The following is a 13,226-nucleotide window of genomic DNA, read 5'->3' as shown; positions in this document are numbered from 1 at the left end:
AAGACAAATGAAACAAACAGTTAAAGGATGTTTTTATGCAACATTTCAGTGATTCCCGGACCCCCATATGCTGCAACACACAAGTAGTTAAATATTAAAAGGATTGAGGCCTTACCGTACGTGGTAGTCTGTAGCTGGCCTGAGATCTTTCAGATGATACTCCAATTCTTCACCACTGAAACATAGACAAGAGTCACCAGTGTCCTTTGGATGACCTTAAGGATTAAATTTGGACGCTGTATTTTTTTCCCCCCAACTTCTATGTTTCCTACCTGTATATGAGGCGATATTTCCCATCTCTTCCCTTATCTGAGAGAGATACCTCATAGGAGCAAGACACAGGTATCCCGTTACTATGCCTGTTCACCAGCCCTGCTGGGGGAGCCCAGGACAGCCGTGCAGTCCGTGCCTGAATATTGGAAACCTTCAGGACACAAAGGAATACACATAGTTATAGCCGCATTGCTAGTGAAGTCAATAACAGGTAGTTAAAAGCCGCTGTACAAATGACTGTTGGATTTGCATACAATGTTACCAATAGTAGTCATTAAAGGCAATATTTTAAACCACAACATCTTGTGGTTTAAATGCCTGTTTGAAAAGAAGCTGAATCCATCCATCCAGGTGAATTTATGCTGTTTATATAACTCTATGTGTACATTTGCAACAGACTACTGCATTCATCATAAACGCTTTAAGTTACAGGACATCGAACATGCATCATGCATCAGCACTGAAAAAATAGACAGTGTCACAAGGAAACCTCCGAATTATTTTACATTTCCTTTTTTTATTACTTCTCATTCTCAACTATAATAAACTTGATCAGTTTATAAGTCACCTGAGGTTTTAAGCATAGATAAATCACTACTACTGGACATCAATTAAAAGTCTATTTCATGTATTTCTCAGCATCTCCATCTGTAGTTATACTAAATTTCCTCTTTGTATCATCACTCAGTTCTCAGTCTCAAGCCGTGGCGTAAACTCAAAGATGTTAAATGGGCCGCTTGCACAGCATGCTGACCAAACTGTTTTAACTTGGAATGAGCAGTTCCTCTCTAGTAAACCACGTCTGCACGGAAGCAGCTCATTCATTCAATCACATTCCCCTCAGGGAAGGAAAAAAGCTATTACAGAGTGTGTAGCTTGGGTGAGCAGATGCTGCCCTCAGGTGGCCAGCATTAGCACAGCTTAAATTATAATTACTCTCCCTGCTGCTCAAGCCCCCCAAAAAACGTTGAAAATGAGGAATGCGCTGCATATACAAGTCAGTATAGATATTATTCTAAACGTAAGCATTTCATTTTCATGTGACTCAAAGAGACCAAATAAACATACGGAAAAGTCATCACTGCTTAAGCCAGCTGTGACTGCATCGGACAGGGAGGTGATTGATGAGAGCGGTTTGAATGTGTGTGTGCGTGCAGTTGTGGGAAGAGGTATGCCAACCTGTGGTTTTTCGATTGCAGACAGCATGTCTTGAACACGCTTCCCCTCTGAATCATGATCTGAAGAGAAAGACAGACAAAAAGACTTATTTATCAAGAATGACATAATAAATATTCCATCATAAAAGAGAGGCTCTGTGTATAAACTGAGGTGAGAATTCCCAAGGGCATTTTTCACCACGTGTCAGGCCATAATTACAATCTTTGAAAACTGTTTCTACCTTTCTTAATGGCAGTTTGATTGCCAGTGAAAATTCTAACTTTCAAATCAGATCCACATTGTCTCATTTTCAGCCATGCAGCCAATCAGAACATTTTCAGCTCCCAGATGTTACTGTCAAATGTAGAAATCGAGGGCTCATTATTACACAAGGTCGGCCAAGGTTTGCGTTTAAATGGGGGAATTAAGGTTGAAAATGTCACCAAAAACCATTTGCATTCCCTAATCAACTGTAATGTTTTCTGTGGCATTTTCAGTCCAGCAAATAATTCAACCATCTGTGGAAAAACGAAACAAAAATAGCCCAAAACACAATAAAAACCCCCATCAATTCTTTAGAAATTCTGTTGCCAAATGGTGTGTGATGCAACACTTGTTTTCTTCAGTAAGTGCCTATTTCATCTCATCAAGTCGTTACACAGCTGCCGGGGAGGAGGAGAGAAAAAACCTAAATGCATTCCACAGAAAGGATTACTCATAAATTTCTGACCTATGAAACAATATGGGGATCACCAAAACAAACAAACAAATAAATAAATAAACATGACTCATATTCCACAATGGCTACTCTGCTTTGTACATAAAAACTGATGATGGTTTTTAGATTAAACAGTTCATAGAAATAATAATTCTAATCATTATGATGCACCATTTTCACATCAACTACATCTACATCTGTGAGTAATTGTTCCCAGGAAGGTCTGACATCAGTTTGGCTGTTTTTGTAGCCCAGCTCGTTGACTTTATTGCGCGACTTCTGCTGAATACATGTGTATATGATGACTGTGTTTCGTGCATTTTTTAAAACGTAGTTAAACAGATTTAGCTCGGAAGTGACATATGTGGATATGAGATCGAGAAAAACTCTGATTCTCCATCTTGTCCATCAAGGACAAAAATAACGACTACATACGCTTATTTACATAGGAGAAAAAGGACATTAATCTGTATAAAAAAAACATGGCTCATGTGATATTAATATGAAAAGTAATTTTGAAGCTTAGAATTAGACAGTTCCCATGTAGCTATTTTGACAATCAATTATTCATTAAATCATTTATTAAGCAGAAATGACAAAAGCACATTTCCCATTTATTAGAACTGAGCTTTTGCAGTTTTTCCTCTATTACAAATCAAAGTTATTTAGATTTTCATGTAGAATATGAAGCTGTCTCTAACAGATAGCGGGAAACATTTTTCAATGACTTCTTTCATTTCTTAAATAAAATCTGTTCAAAATAATTATAATGAGAATATTTGTAACCCACAAGAAGATAAAGGCTACTTAGTAAGCATTTCAGGGTGTGAGTGGAGCAGTTGTTTTTACTGTCCCTTCTGAGTGTGTCACTGGTTCTGCACAGCCTCTTTGAAAGTGAGCAGCACAAACACATGCATGTAAAAAACTGGTCCACCGACACATGTAAAGGTGATTTAGTAGACGCTCGAGGTTGTTATGAGGGTGAGCGCAAGTGAATGTGTGCGCACACGTGTGGGAACTTCCCACTCCCCCACCGCTGCCGCCCACCCCCACCCCGTGTGATCCCCGAAGTTGAGGTTTTTCCTGATTGAAGGGGGATCTGCTTTCTCCATTTCAGTGTGACCACTCGAGATCACACAGGATGTCTCTATGAATCTTTGCGTGAAGGTAAGCAACAGCAAGACCTGCATGAAACCAAGATTGATTGATGCTCGTGCTACAGGAGCGAGGAAACTGTCAAACATGCGAGCATGCGTGCATGCACGTGAATGGAGACCTTACACACAAGCGCAGTATATTTGTGTAAAACGCAGTTTGGGTTTCAAAGATCGATGTATATTTGGCACAAATGATGGAGTGTGCATGTGCGTGTGTGCATGTATGTCAGTTCCTCTGACGGGTTATGGAGGAGAGCGCCCTAATGTGCCTGGGGTACACTTATGAGTCATGGCAACAGTGATGTCATGGAAGCACAACCTCTACTTGCCCTCCCTGTGTGTGAGAAAAAAAGGGCAAGAGCAAAAGAGAGACTGTGTGTGTGCGTCTCAGTATTAGGTCATGGGAGATTGCTGATGGGCAGTGGGGGGGAAGTTTAAGCTACTGTTTGTACATGTGTGTGTTGGGGCTGGCAGCACGGATAGAGTTCAACAGATGCACTGCTAGACACATTAGCTCATTAGTGCTCTTTTCTCTTCTTTTTTTATACATACACTTATCTTTCCATTCTTCCATTGGGACAAAACTGAACTTTTTCTCTTTTATGGAGTTACAGCACAGCTCCAGACATGAAGAGCTCCATCAAACAGGCTGACCCAGCTTATCGGATCAGCCGTTGAGTGAAAAAAAGACAGGGGTATGGCCTGCTCAGTGATTTTGCCCCACATTTACAGTACTGGTCTCATGTAACCAAGAGCATAACGTTAAGAGGTGGTCTCAACAAATTCAACTTCTGGCATAAGAAGAGAACTTTTTTAATATTTCAGAAAATGTGTAATAACGTTTGAAAAACACTACTTCTTTACCTCACCACTGAGTGTTATGACTGGCGGTCGTTGGCGAGTCCATCTGCTTAAGTGTTTAATACCGAGATGAACCAGGAGATGATGCTGACGGCTGAAATCTGAAACTGAACCTCTACTCTGTGTTACTCCACACCCTCCTGTGTCCTTACTGTTCCTCTCTCTTCTGTTTTTGGCGCTGCCCACGCACCATAACTTCCTATTCTCGTCTGACCTCACATCCCGTCTGTGTCTGACCGACTGTGTTTGATTACCGAGAACAGCCAGACGGAGCACAACGGACAGCAGGAAGAAGAGGAATAAGGGAAAATGATGGGGGGGGGGGGGGACCAGGCGACGGGCAGATTTTATAGGAAGAAAGTGAGACACTAAAAGACAGAGTGCAAAGAGAGGGGAAAGGATGGGAAAGATGAGTCTGGGTAAGAGATTAGGTATAAAAACACAAGGAAATTGAGAGACAAAGAGCAAGCCAGGGATCAACGGAGAGGAGGACAAAGGGGGGATGAAAGTTGAAAGAGGGAAAAAGGATTAGGATGATGTCAGGAAAGGATTACAGAAACTTTACTGACGTCATCAGTAGGTGCAGAGCAGATGCACACCACTGATCTCAACAGCCGGATAAATAAAGTAATGACTCACTCACAAATCCAGGTTGGCTTTTCCTAAAAGTTACAAAAATACAACAGGAGTATATAGTGTATGACATATTTTTATTTTGTTATAACAGCGCTCTGTAGTGGTATGAGACATTCTACAGAAACAATGATAATGTAGGTATGTTATTAAAATAACTAACTGTGATCATCGTCTGGATTTCTTTTGTTTGTTTGTTTGTTTTTGGTCCAATCTGAATATTTTCCCCCTTTATTAATAAGAATAGTAAAAAACAAAGAAACAGTTGAATCATTAATTGCATCATTTTTGCCTGTGAAGCAGACAAAAGGCATTGACAGTTTCTTCCAGATGCTGGCAATATGCCTCCTAGGGAGATTAATAACCACTCGCATACCTTCTTCTCATGGTGCAACATGTCTTTCTGGCACAACAGCAACTGCAAACTACTAGGAACGATGGAGACCTGGAGTAAATTGATGTAATAAACAGGAAACTATTTTAGCTTAAAAGGTCTGTTAAGTCATAAACGTAGGAGAGAAGACAGTCACGCTAAGAAAGTGACCACCAGAATTCCCACCTGGTGGAAATGGCCTAAATTCTTGGTTAGTCTCATCATTTTATTCTGACTAACAAAACCTCAGATTAGTCTAAGCAGTTCTAAGCTTCATGACTGGATGTTTCTTTCTTAAATATATTGAAGTCAACTTAAAAGCAAAGAGTAAGCTTGACTCTCTTCATTCCTGTCTTTGCGCTCTAAATTGTACCGGCTTTCTCCCTCCATGTTTACAGCATTTTCCTAAATGTTTAAATGTTACACATCCAGAGACTTCAAAATTAGTTATGTCACTTGCAAAGAGCGTTTCAATAAAGTGTGAGTCACTTTGACATTGAGGAGATTGCATTCCTCCTGCATGACGGCCTGTGGCTCGTAGACACAGTCTGTCTGCACTGGGACAGAAAAAGACCTTTAAGGCCCGGAGAAAAAAAATGTGAAAAATGTGGCAACGGCCGCTCACTCAGCCCCCACTCCACACAGTACTGGGCCACAGGGTGCGTGTGGTGTGTCGCCCAAAAGGAACAAAGTGAGCTATGATACCCATCTTTAGAAGCCTCTAATCAGAGAGAACAAAGCAAAGCGATGGACACTCAATCTGTAGCAGGGAGAGGTGTGGAAATCAGAGAAAGACCAGAAGGGAAGGAGTGGGTTCAGAAGTGAGAGAGGAGAGGAAAGAGGCAAATAGAGGTAGAGAGGGGCATAGACCTCAGATTCCACACTATTATCATCTACTGCATAGCAAGCATTCCATCTGTTCAACAGCTGGGCTACACACACTAGCACACACACACACACACACACACACAAAGTGGAGAAGTTGTTGGGACATGCCTGAATTTGTGGTTGTCATGGTGAAGTTTGGTTCTCATGGCCAGAGCCCTTATGGTTTATAAAAGGGATTAGAAAAGGACAGACGGACAGAGGGACTGGTCCAGAGTAACGTGGAAAAGTTGGAGAGTAAAAACGAAAAAGGCAGCAAATAAGGTGAGTTGAAAGGAAAGAAGCAGGAAGTATATTCAAGAATCAAATATCACAACACAGACGAAGTGACACTTGCAAATAAGAATCTTGATTATGACTCACTTTCTCTAGTAACCTGCTTAATGGACTTCACAAAAATAAGAATAGGATAAGGAGTCATCCTTGGGAAGAATTTGGTTACTACTGCTGGATGTCTGCATACACAACCTAATTTCTTGGTCATTAATAACTGTTTAGTAAGAGTGCATGTAAATGATAAAGGCTATGCAAATGAATGGTAAGCTACCAGACCATAAAAATCATATATAAAAGCTCATGTGTTGCAAATATTGGAATACAAAGGCCTTCTTATACTCTTATACTCAAAATTACTTTTTTTTGACTCCCTTTACTAACTTGTTATCTCTTAATATGCATGCATGCATGCCAATGTAGACACAGTGACCTTCTCCACTGCAACCCTCTCACTAAGGAAGAAAATGAACACTTCAACTGCCAGCTGACACAAAAAAGTCTATCCACGTTTTCATACCATTTGCACATGCATGCACATGTGTTTATAAAAGAATGTACGTGCTGTGAGTGACAAAGCAACCTGGCTAAACAGTGAGGGATTATGGGGGACGCGTTTCTCAGAACCCTGACCCCATTCGACCCTGCTCAGCCAAAAAAAAAAAAAAAAAAAAGTTTGAGGGAGTGAGTGCAGACTGGCAGACAGCGGGAAGGAATTATACAATCAACAGATAGCATGGCTGGTTAAAAACAGGAACAGTGACAAAAAGGCAAACAACAAAGTGGTAGAACATTAGGTGGATAAAAGAAGGGATAGTTGGAGACTAATCAATGTAATGTCTCCCTTACTGCAAAGGCAAATTAAAAACAAATAGCTCAATTTAAATTTAAATGCCTTAGGCTGTTGTTAGGCTCTTTTTAGTAATGACAAAAATTGTCTGTGCATACTGTGCATGCATTTGATGACACCAATAAGTACATTAATAAGGAAGGTGATAGCTGTCCATGCTCCAATATCAGTCATTTGTATAGTTTTACTTTAATCTGATGGTTTTCTGTGACTCATTTCCCAAAAGCAATTTGTGTAAACAAACTGGCAACATCCATTAAAAAAAAAAACAACAACAACAACAACTCACTAAATCCCAGTCTATTTGTGAATTACTGGAGGTTTCATGTGTGTGAAGTTCAAAAATGAAATTTTAGGTTATGATGAAACGTTAAAATTATCCCAAGATTCCCAAATGGCCTTTTTCATGTGTTTCATGTTGGTTTGTTAAATCATGCCTCTTCATCCACATATTTTTTTTAAAGAAGCCCTTTTAGATTTATTATTTCGTAAGACATGGTCGAAGAAATTCAAAACCTACCAAGCAAAACTACAGGTAGCCACACTGGCCTGCAGTTCCTCAACTGGCCACTTGAGGTCAAACACAAATCAATCCCTTAAGACAGGGGTGTCAAACTCAAATACACAGTGGGCCAAAATTCAAAACTGGAACAAAGTCGCGGGCTAACATTAATATTTATTGAAAAAAAATCTTCCTCCAGATATAAGAATGAATCTTTTCTTATGGACTCAAATACGTTTTGCTGGAAAACTGAATATGGAACAAGCAAAGCTTAATACTAAACAATATATATATTAGCTGTATAATACCAGTAGGCCAGCTCTAATAGTAATTTGGTATGGCTTCGCGGGCCAAATGTAATTAGGCTGCGGGCCAAATTTGGCCTGCGGGCCAGAGTTTGACACCTATGCCCTAAGACCAGGGGTCAAAGTTTACACAATTACAGACATGTCTGCTCTAACAGAGAGATGGAAGCCAACACAGGTGACTGTAATTGTGTGTCTTGTGTCTTGTGTGTCTTCTAACTGTGCTCATTTCAGAGCTCTTGAAAGTGTTTGTAGCGTTGGGACTTTTTGAAACAATTTTAAATGCATTTGTCTTATGAGTGGCTGATTGTACAAACACCTACAGTCTGGTCTTCAGTTTTGGTGGGTGAGATGCAGAGTTTGTATATTATTAAGTACTTAACAGCAGGTTTCTGTGTTTAACTAGTGCTGCCAGACGGTGTGTTCGCTTGCTAACCAACCTTGCTTTCATCGTATATGGATTGCTGCTTTATACTCTGCATTTTTAGCTTTAATTATTACGTTTAAGTTTCCTGGGTAAGTGGTATAAAGGCCACCTGAGTGACATAAAATGGAAAAAAACATCTAAAGGGAAGTAGCGCCAGGTCTTTTCCTTTTCTAAAACTGACGACCAAGGACACTAAATTACTTAGCAAGTTTAAATCAACTATAATTTCGTTTTTCTAAGCAAGACTTGCACAAGTCTGGTCAGTGTAGAATGACTAGGTGCTATAGTTTATCACCTGTATCACAAGATTCATTCAACTGAATGGTGAAATATCTGGTGTACCCATTGTGACTAACAAGAATACCCTCCCCTTCTAATCCCATTAGTCCTGTTACACGATATTAGCGGGAAAGACATTCCTCTGCTGGTAAAGCCATCCCACACTCGCTTTCTGTTTTCTGTACATATCTCCTTTTGACTCTTATTTCCAGTTTCCAGTTTCTGTCATTTATTTTTCAACTCTCTCATTTTTTTTTCTTGTGCATTTTCTGTTTTTATTATCTCAACTTTCACCTTCTAGTCTCTTTCTTCCACCTCTCTGGCCTCCAGGTTGCCCTACAAACATGGCCGTATTTGGGTTTGTGGGAAGGGGTAGGAGTTTTTCTGTGTGTCTGTGGGAGGGTGGGGGCCTGAGATTATTGCCATGGCAACTCACAAAAACAATCCAGTAAGGAAAGGCTGGGTGTGTTCACACATTTTCAGACCCACTTCTGCAATCACAGCAGGAGAAGCTGGAAGGAGCTGGATGGTTAACATACATAATTGATGATTCACGACTGGACTCGGTCAAAGGACACACAAGCTTATAAAACCTTACAAAACACTGCAGTACATGTCTCATTTTACCAGTACTAGTGCTATGAATTTCTCACTAATTGGCATTTTAACTTAATTAGATAGGATGGCTACATAGTGCAGTGGTTTATATTTGTCTAACAAGAGAAAGAGTCCTGGGACTTGCATCAGGGGTAAAATTCTGGTGAATGGAACAAGGAAAAAGTCAAAAGAAGCTTTTTATGTAAGAAAAAATTAGTTAAACGGAATTAAACACACTTTCATTCTATTCAGTGCTGTTAGATGATCTGTAACTTCTAGCTTATGGTGGAAATATTAATAAAAATAAGTTAAGTAAACTTTTGCAAAGGACATTGCTAATAGTTTGCCTTATTAACTCTCTCTACTAGTGTTTCTTGTAATAAATGTTTTATCATTTAAATTATGCTATAATTCTAACTTCTCGTACAGTTTACTTAAAAAATAGCCATGCTTTGACTTCGCCGAGACAGTAATATCTGAAGGTCAAGTGAAAATGCTTACTTGAGTGAATTTTCCATGCAAAGTGAAGTGGCCATGATAAATCTCAGTCGCTACTGTTGATACTTTTCTAACCTGAAAAATGCATGGCGAAAGTCTGAAAAAGGAGGCCACCGTAGAACATGTAAGGAGAATATTTTTCAAGTAAATATTTTAGAAATGTTCTTCAGTTATGAAGCAAAGAAATTGTTACACTCATGCTTTTTTGCTTTTAAAACATCTTTCTTGGAACACTGTCGTGATTGGTAGCCTATAAAAATCTCTAATAATCTTATATTTGTTAAGATAACTATGCCATGAAAGTCAACTTAAATCCCAATGCCACTCACATGTAATTTATTTTTAAAGTGAAAACAAATCACTCCACATCATAGAGAAGGTGGGTTTCCATACCTCTCATACCTTAAGATAACAGACCACTTCCATATCTATGACTGTGAACCCTTCTTATTTTCCACACCTCATTCACAGAGACGACATAGTGGACAAAGCAGCCACTGCACACATCTGGTTTCTCCTGCTTTCACAGTGCTCGGCAGTGACGTAGAAACAAAGATGGAGGAGCTGAGGGAACTGGTCCATCTGTTTCTGCTGAAATCCCAGTTTTTTTTTTTGAGTGAGAGACAGGATCTGTGGTGGTGATGATGCAGAAGCAAGATGGAGGAACAGAAGGGACGGAGCCCACATCTGTTTCTGCTCAGCAAGCAGCTCAGTTCTGAGGAAAAGGGCCTGTAGAGCTGGCTTTACTAGAGAATGGACGCTCTGCTGGCCAAGTAAGCCTGCTGCCTTGCTGGCACTGGGGCAACAGCCACACACACACACACACATAAAGCAAGGGCATCAAGGGCAAAGCGTAGGCGGCTATGTGTGGTGTGTGTGTGTGTGGTATTCTGGATTGGACTTGACTTGGATGCATCTGGCCAAGGAGCAACTTTGTCGGAATGTTTGTACTCTGCTCTTTAACTTTGCGCCTCTCTGTCTTTCCATCTCTGCCTTCTCTGCGATAAAGAGAACCTTGCATCCATCTCTGTCCTCTCTCATCTGTCCTTCAAATCCAGCATTCCACCCCCTTTCTCGCCGTTTGCCCCCCTATCCTCTGGAGCCTCGTGGTCTGATTGTTTTACAGGAAGCCCAGTCACGGGGTGTTTGAGCATATGTGTGGTTGTGTGTTGGTGTGCGAGTGTGTTGTGTGATATATCCAGCTGACTCAGCCTGATCTCCAGCCCTGTACTGAGACCCTGGTAGACCAAACAACAAATGACACGCTGACATGCTCCTATCTGTCAAGAGTGTTATGGTTGTTTGGGTTGTACAGTATGTGGCACATGAAACTATGAATCCCATAAGCTGAGATGTTGATCTCACTTCCCTTTTCATCCTGTGGCTGATTTTAGCTAATTCCCTCTAGTGTGTGCGCGCACACGTGTGTGTGTACTGTAAGCTGTGCAATCTCCCTTTGTTGCAGCGCAATAAGATGTTTGGTTTTGGTTTGCATTTGCAGGTGTCAACTTGCATGTGTACAGATGTGTTAGCTCTTTAGTGTGTACGTGTTTGAATGAGTTGAATTAAAATCTTTTTTTCTCCTTTTTTTTCCTTTTCTAAATTATTATAATGACTATTATTGTGAAAAAATGTTAAAAGGAATTGTTTCCATACTAATTAAGTCCAGTGTACACGTTTGATTGTGTTATGTGGACATTTTCCTGGATGGAGTTGGTGGTGCTGTTACATTTTTTTAAAGATCATTTTTCAGTGCTGTGAGCAACAAAAACAAAATTCCAGTCACCAACATTGCATGGATGTGGAAAACAAACTCAATATTCAATGCAATATTCTGACAGTAAATTTATATTCCTAACATGGTTCTTTGAAACACCGCACCTGCCTAATGCCGGGCTCACACTGTGCGATTTTTTCAGTCGCGCGATTCAGCTCCTGCTCAAACTGTACGATTGACTCGCAGGGGTTAGAAGTTCGTAGGTCACGATGCAGGGTCTCACACTATACGGCCCGATGCTCTGATGCGACCCGAGTGCTCACACTGTGCGTCCATAAAATGAAGGTTATAACAGAAATTCTGTCGCTCGCTCTCCCTCTCTGTCTTTCACTCACACAGACACGCACACCACCGCCATCAACTTTGCTAAATTGCTAATGAAAAACATTGATCAGGCAGCTGTGATTGAGCAGCAATGTCTATCCAACTATTTTCACGGTTGTTGTGGTCGTGATAATTTTGTGAGGCCACATCGAAAAGGCTCGGATGAGCTTTCCAAAGTTCTACAAGTGCCTCCATCGCTTGTGTCCAGATCACACTGCGCCGTCTTTTTCGCTGACATTTGTGTTTGCGCGTGCGCAGTGTGAGCAGCTGCGGTGACACCCTCGCGACCAAGCGATTGATGATCGGGAGCTGGTCGTAAGGTGTTAATCGCTTCTCGTTACCCCACGTATACTACACGATGCACGACGTACGATGAAGGCCAAAATCGGGCCGATCGCCAAAACGGTCGCACGACTCAAAAATAAGCATAAGCAATGCTGCAGATCTGTGTTTGTTAAATGAACTAACCAATGGTAGTGGTCACCTCAGCAGACAACGTCTCCCCCCCAAAAAAAATTGGCTCAGAAACACTAACAAAGGATTCAAGTTGTTGACCCAGCCTCTGAACTCCCCAATTCCCAATCTGATCAAGCATGTGTAGGATGTAACTTATCTGTCTAAAACAGGAGTGTCAAACATAAGGGCTTGGAGGCAAAATCATCCCCAGCAAAGACATCCAGTGTGGCCTGGTGGACGACTTTGGAAAAGCATACATTTTTGGACTCTGTTTTTAGAATTTGTACAGCTTTTTGTACTGATAAAGACCTATCCAAAGCCATTCATACTACATACCAAAGGAGCTAAGTAATAGATAAAAAATTTAATGAGAGCAACGTTCCTGTTTTTCATTGTCTACAATAGAAATTTGGTTTAAAAAAAAAAAAAATAAAGTCATCAATAAACAAAAACTTTTTTATAAATATGAGAAACTCTGGGCAGTGAGCTATCGGAACCTTCTCTGCAATTTCACACATGCAAATTGTAAAACTACACATTTAATTACAATACATGTGTAAAAAAAACACACTTGTAATAACAAATTGTAATTTACTTGTGTAGAAAAACTGAGATGTGCTGCTGAAATTGCACTTTCTCATTTTATGTTAAGATATCTCAAGGATTAAATGAGTATATAAATATCTTTACACTGACAGAAAGTGGAGTTTTGCTCATCTAGCCCACTTAAAATCAAAATGGATTACATGTGGCACAAAATGTAAAATAAATTCGACATCCCAGATCTGTTCTGAAGGCGCCCCCTTCCCTTTCCTTAAGTGATCCAGTGTTCACTCCCTGACAAGCCAGAGCTGTTTTGCCATGACAAAAGAAGCCCACA

The 13,226-nt window shown here is 40.4% G+C and overlaps 1 protein-coding gene across 1 annotated transcript in view; it reads right to left on the bottom strand.

The window, feature by feature from the left end:
- The window catches only part of fndc3ba (fibronectin type III domain containing 3Ba), an 86,878-nt gene that overhangs the window by 28,004 nt on the left and 45,648 nt on the right, over positions 1-13,226 (bottom strand). The window contains exons 8-10 of the mRNA XM_087833039.1: positions 1,453-1,511; positions 273-424; positions 116-175 (exon numbers count right to left, since the gene is read on the bottom strand). Of these exons, the coding sequence (XP_087689165.1) occupies positions 116-175; positions 273-424; positions 1,453-1,511 (271 nt within the window). The remainder of the gene's footprint in view (positions 1-115; positions 176-272; positions 425-1,452; positions 1,512-13,226) is intronic.

This window comes from Neolamprologus brichardi, chromosome 19 (assembly GCF_056152115.1).
Source record: "Neolamprologus brichardi isolate AB-2024 chromosome 19, ASM5615211v1, whole genome shotgun sequence".
Taxonomy (NCBI): domain Eukaryota; kingdom Metazoa; phylum Chordata; class Actinopteri; order Cichliformes; family Cichlidae; genus Neolamprologus; species Neolamprologus brichardi.
This window is presented reverse-complemented; position numbering and strand designations above follow the sequence as displayed.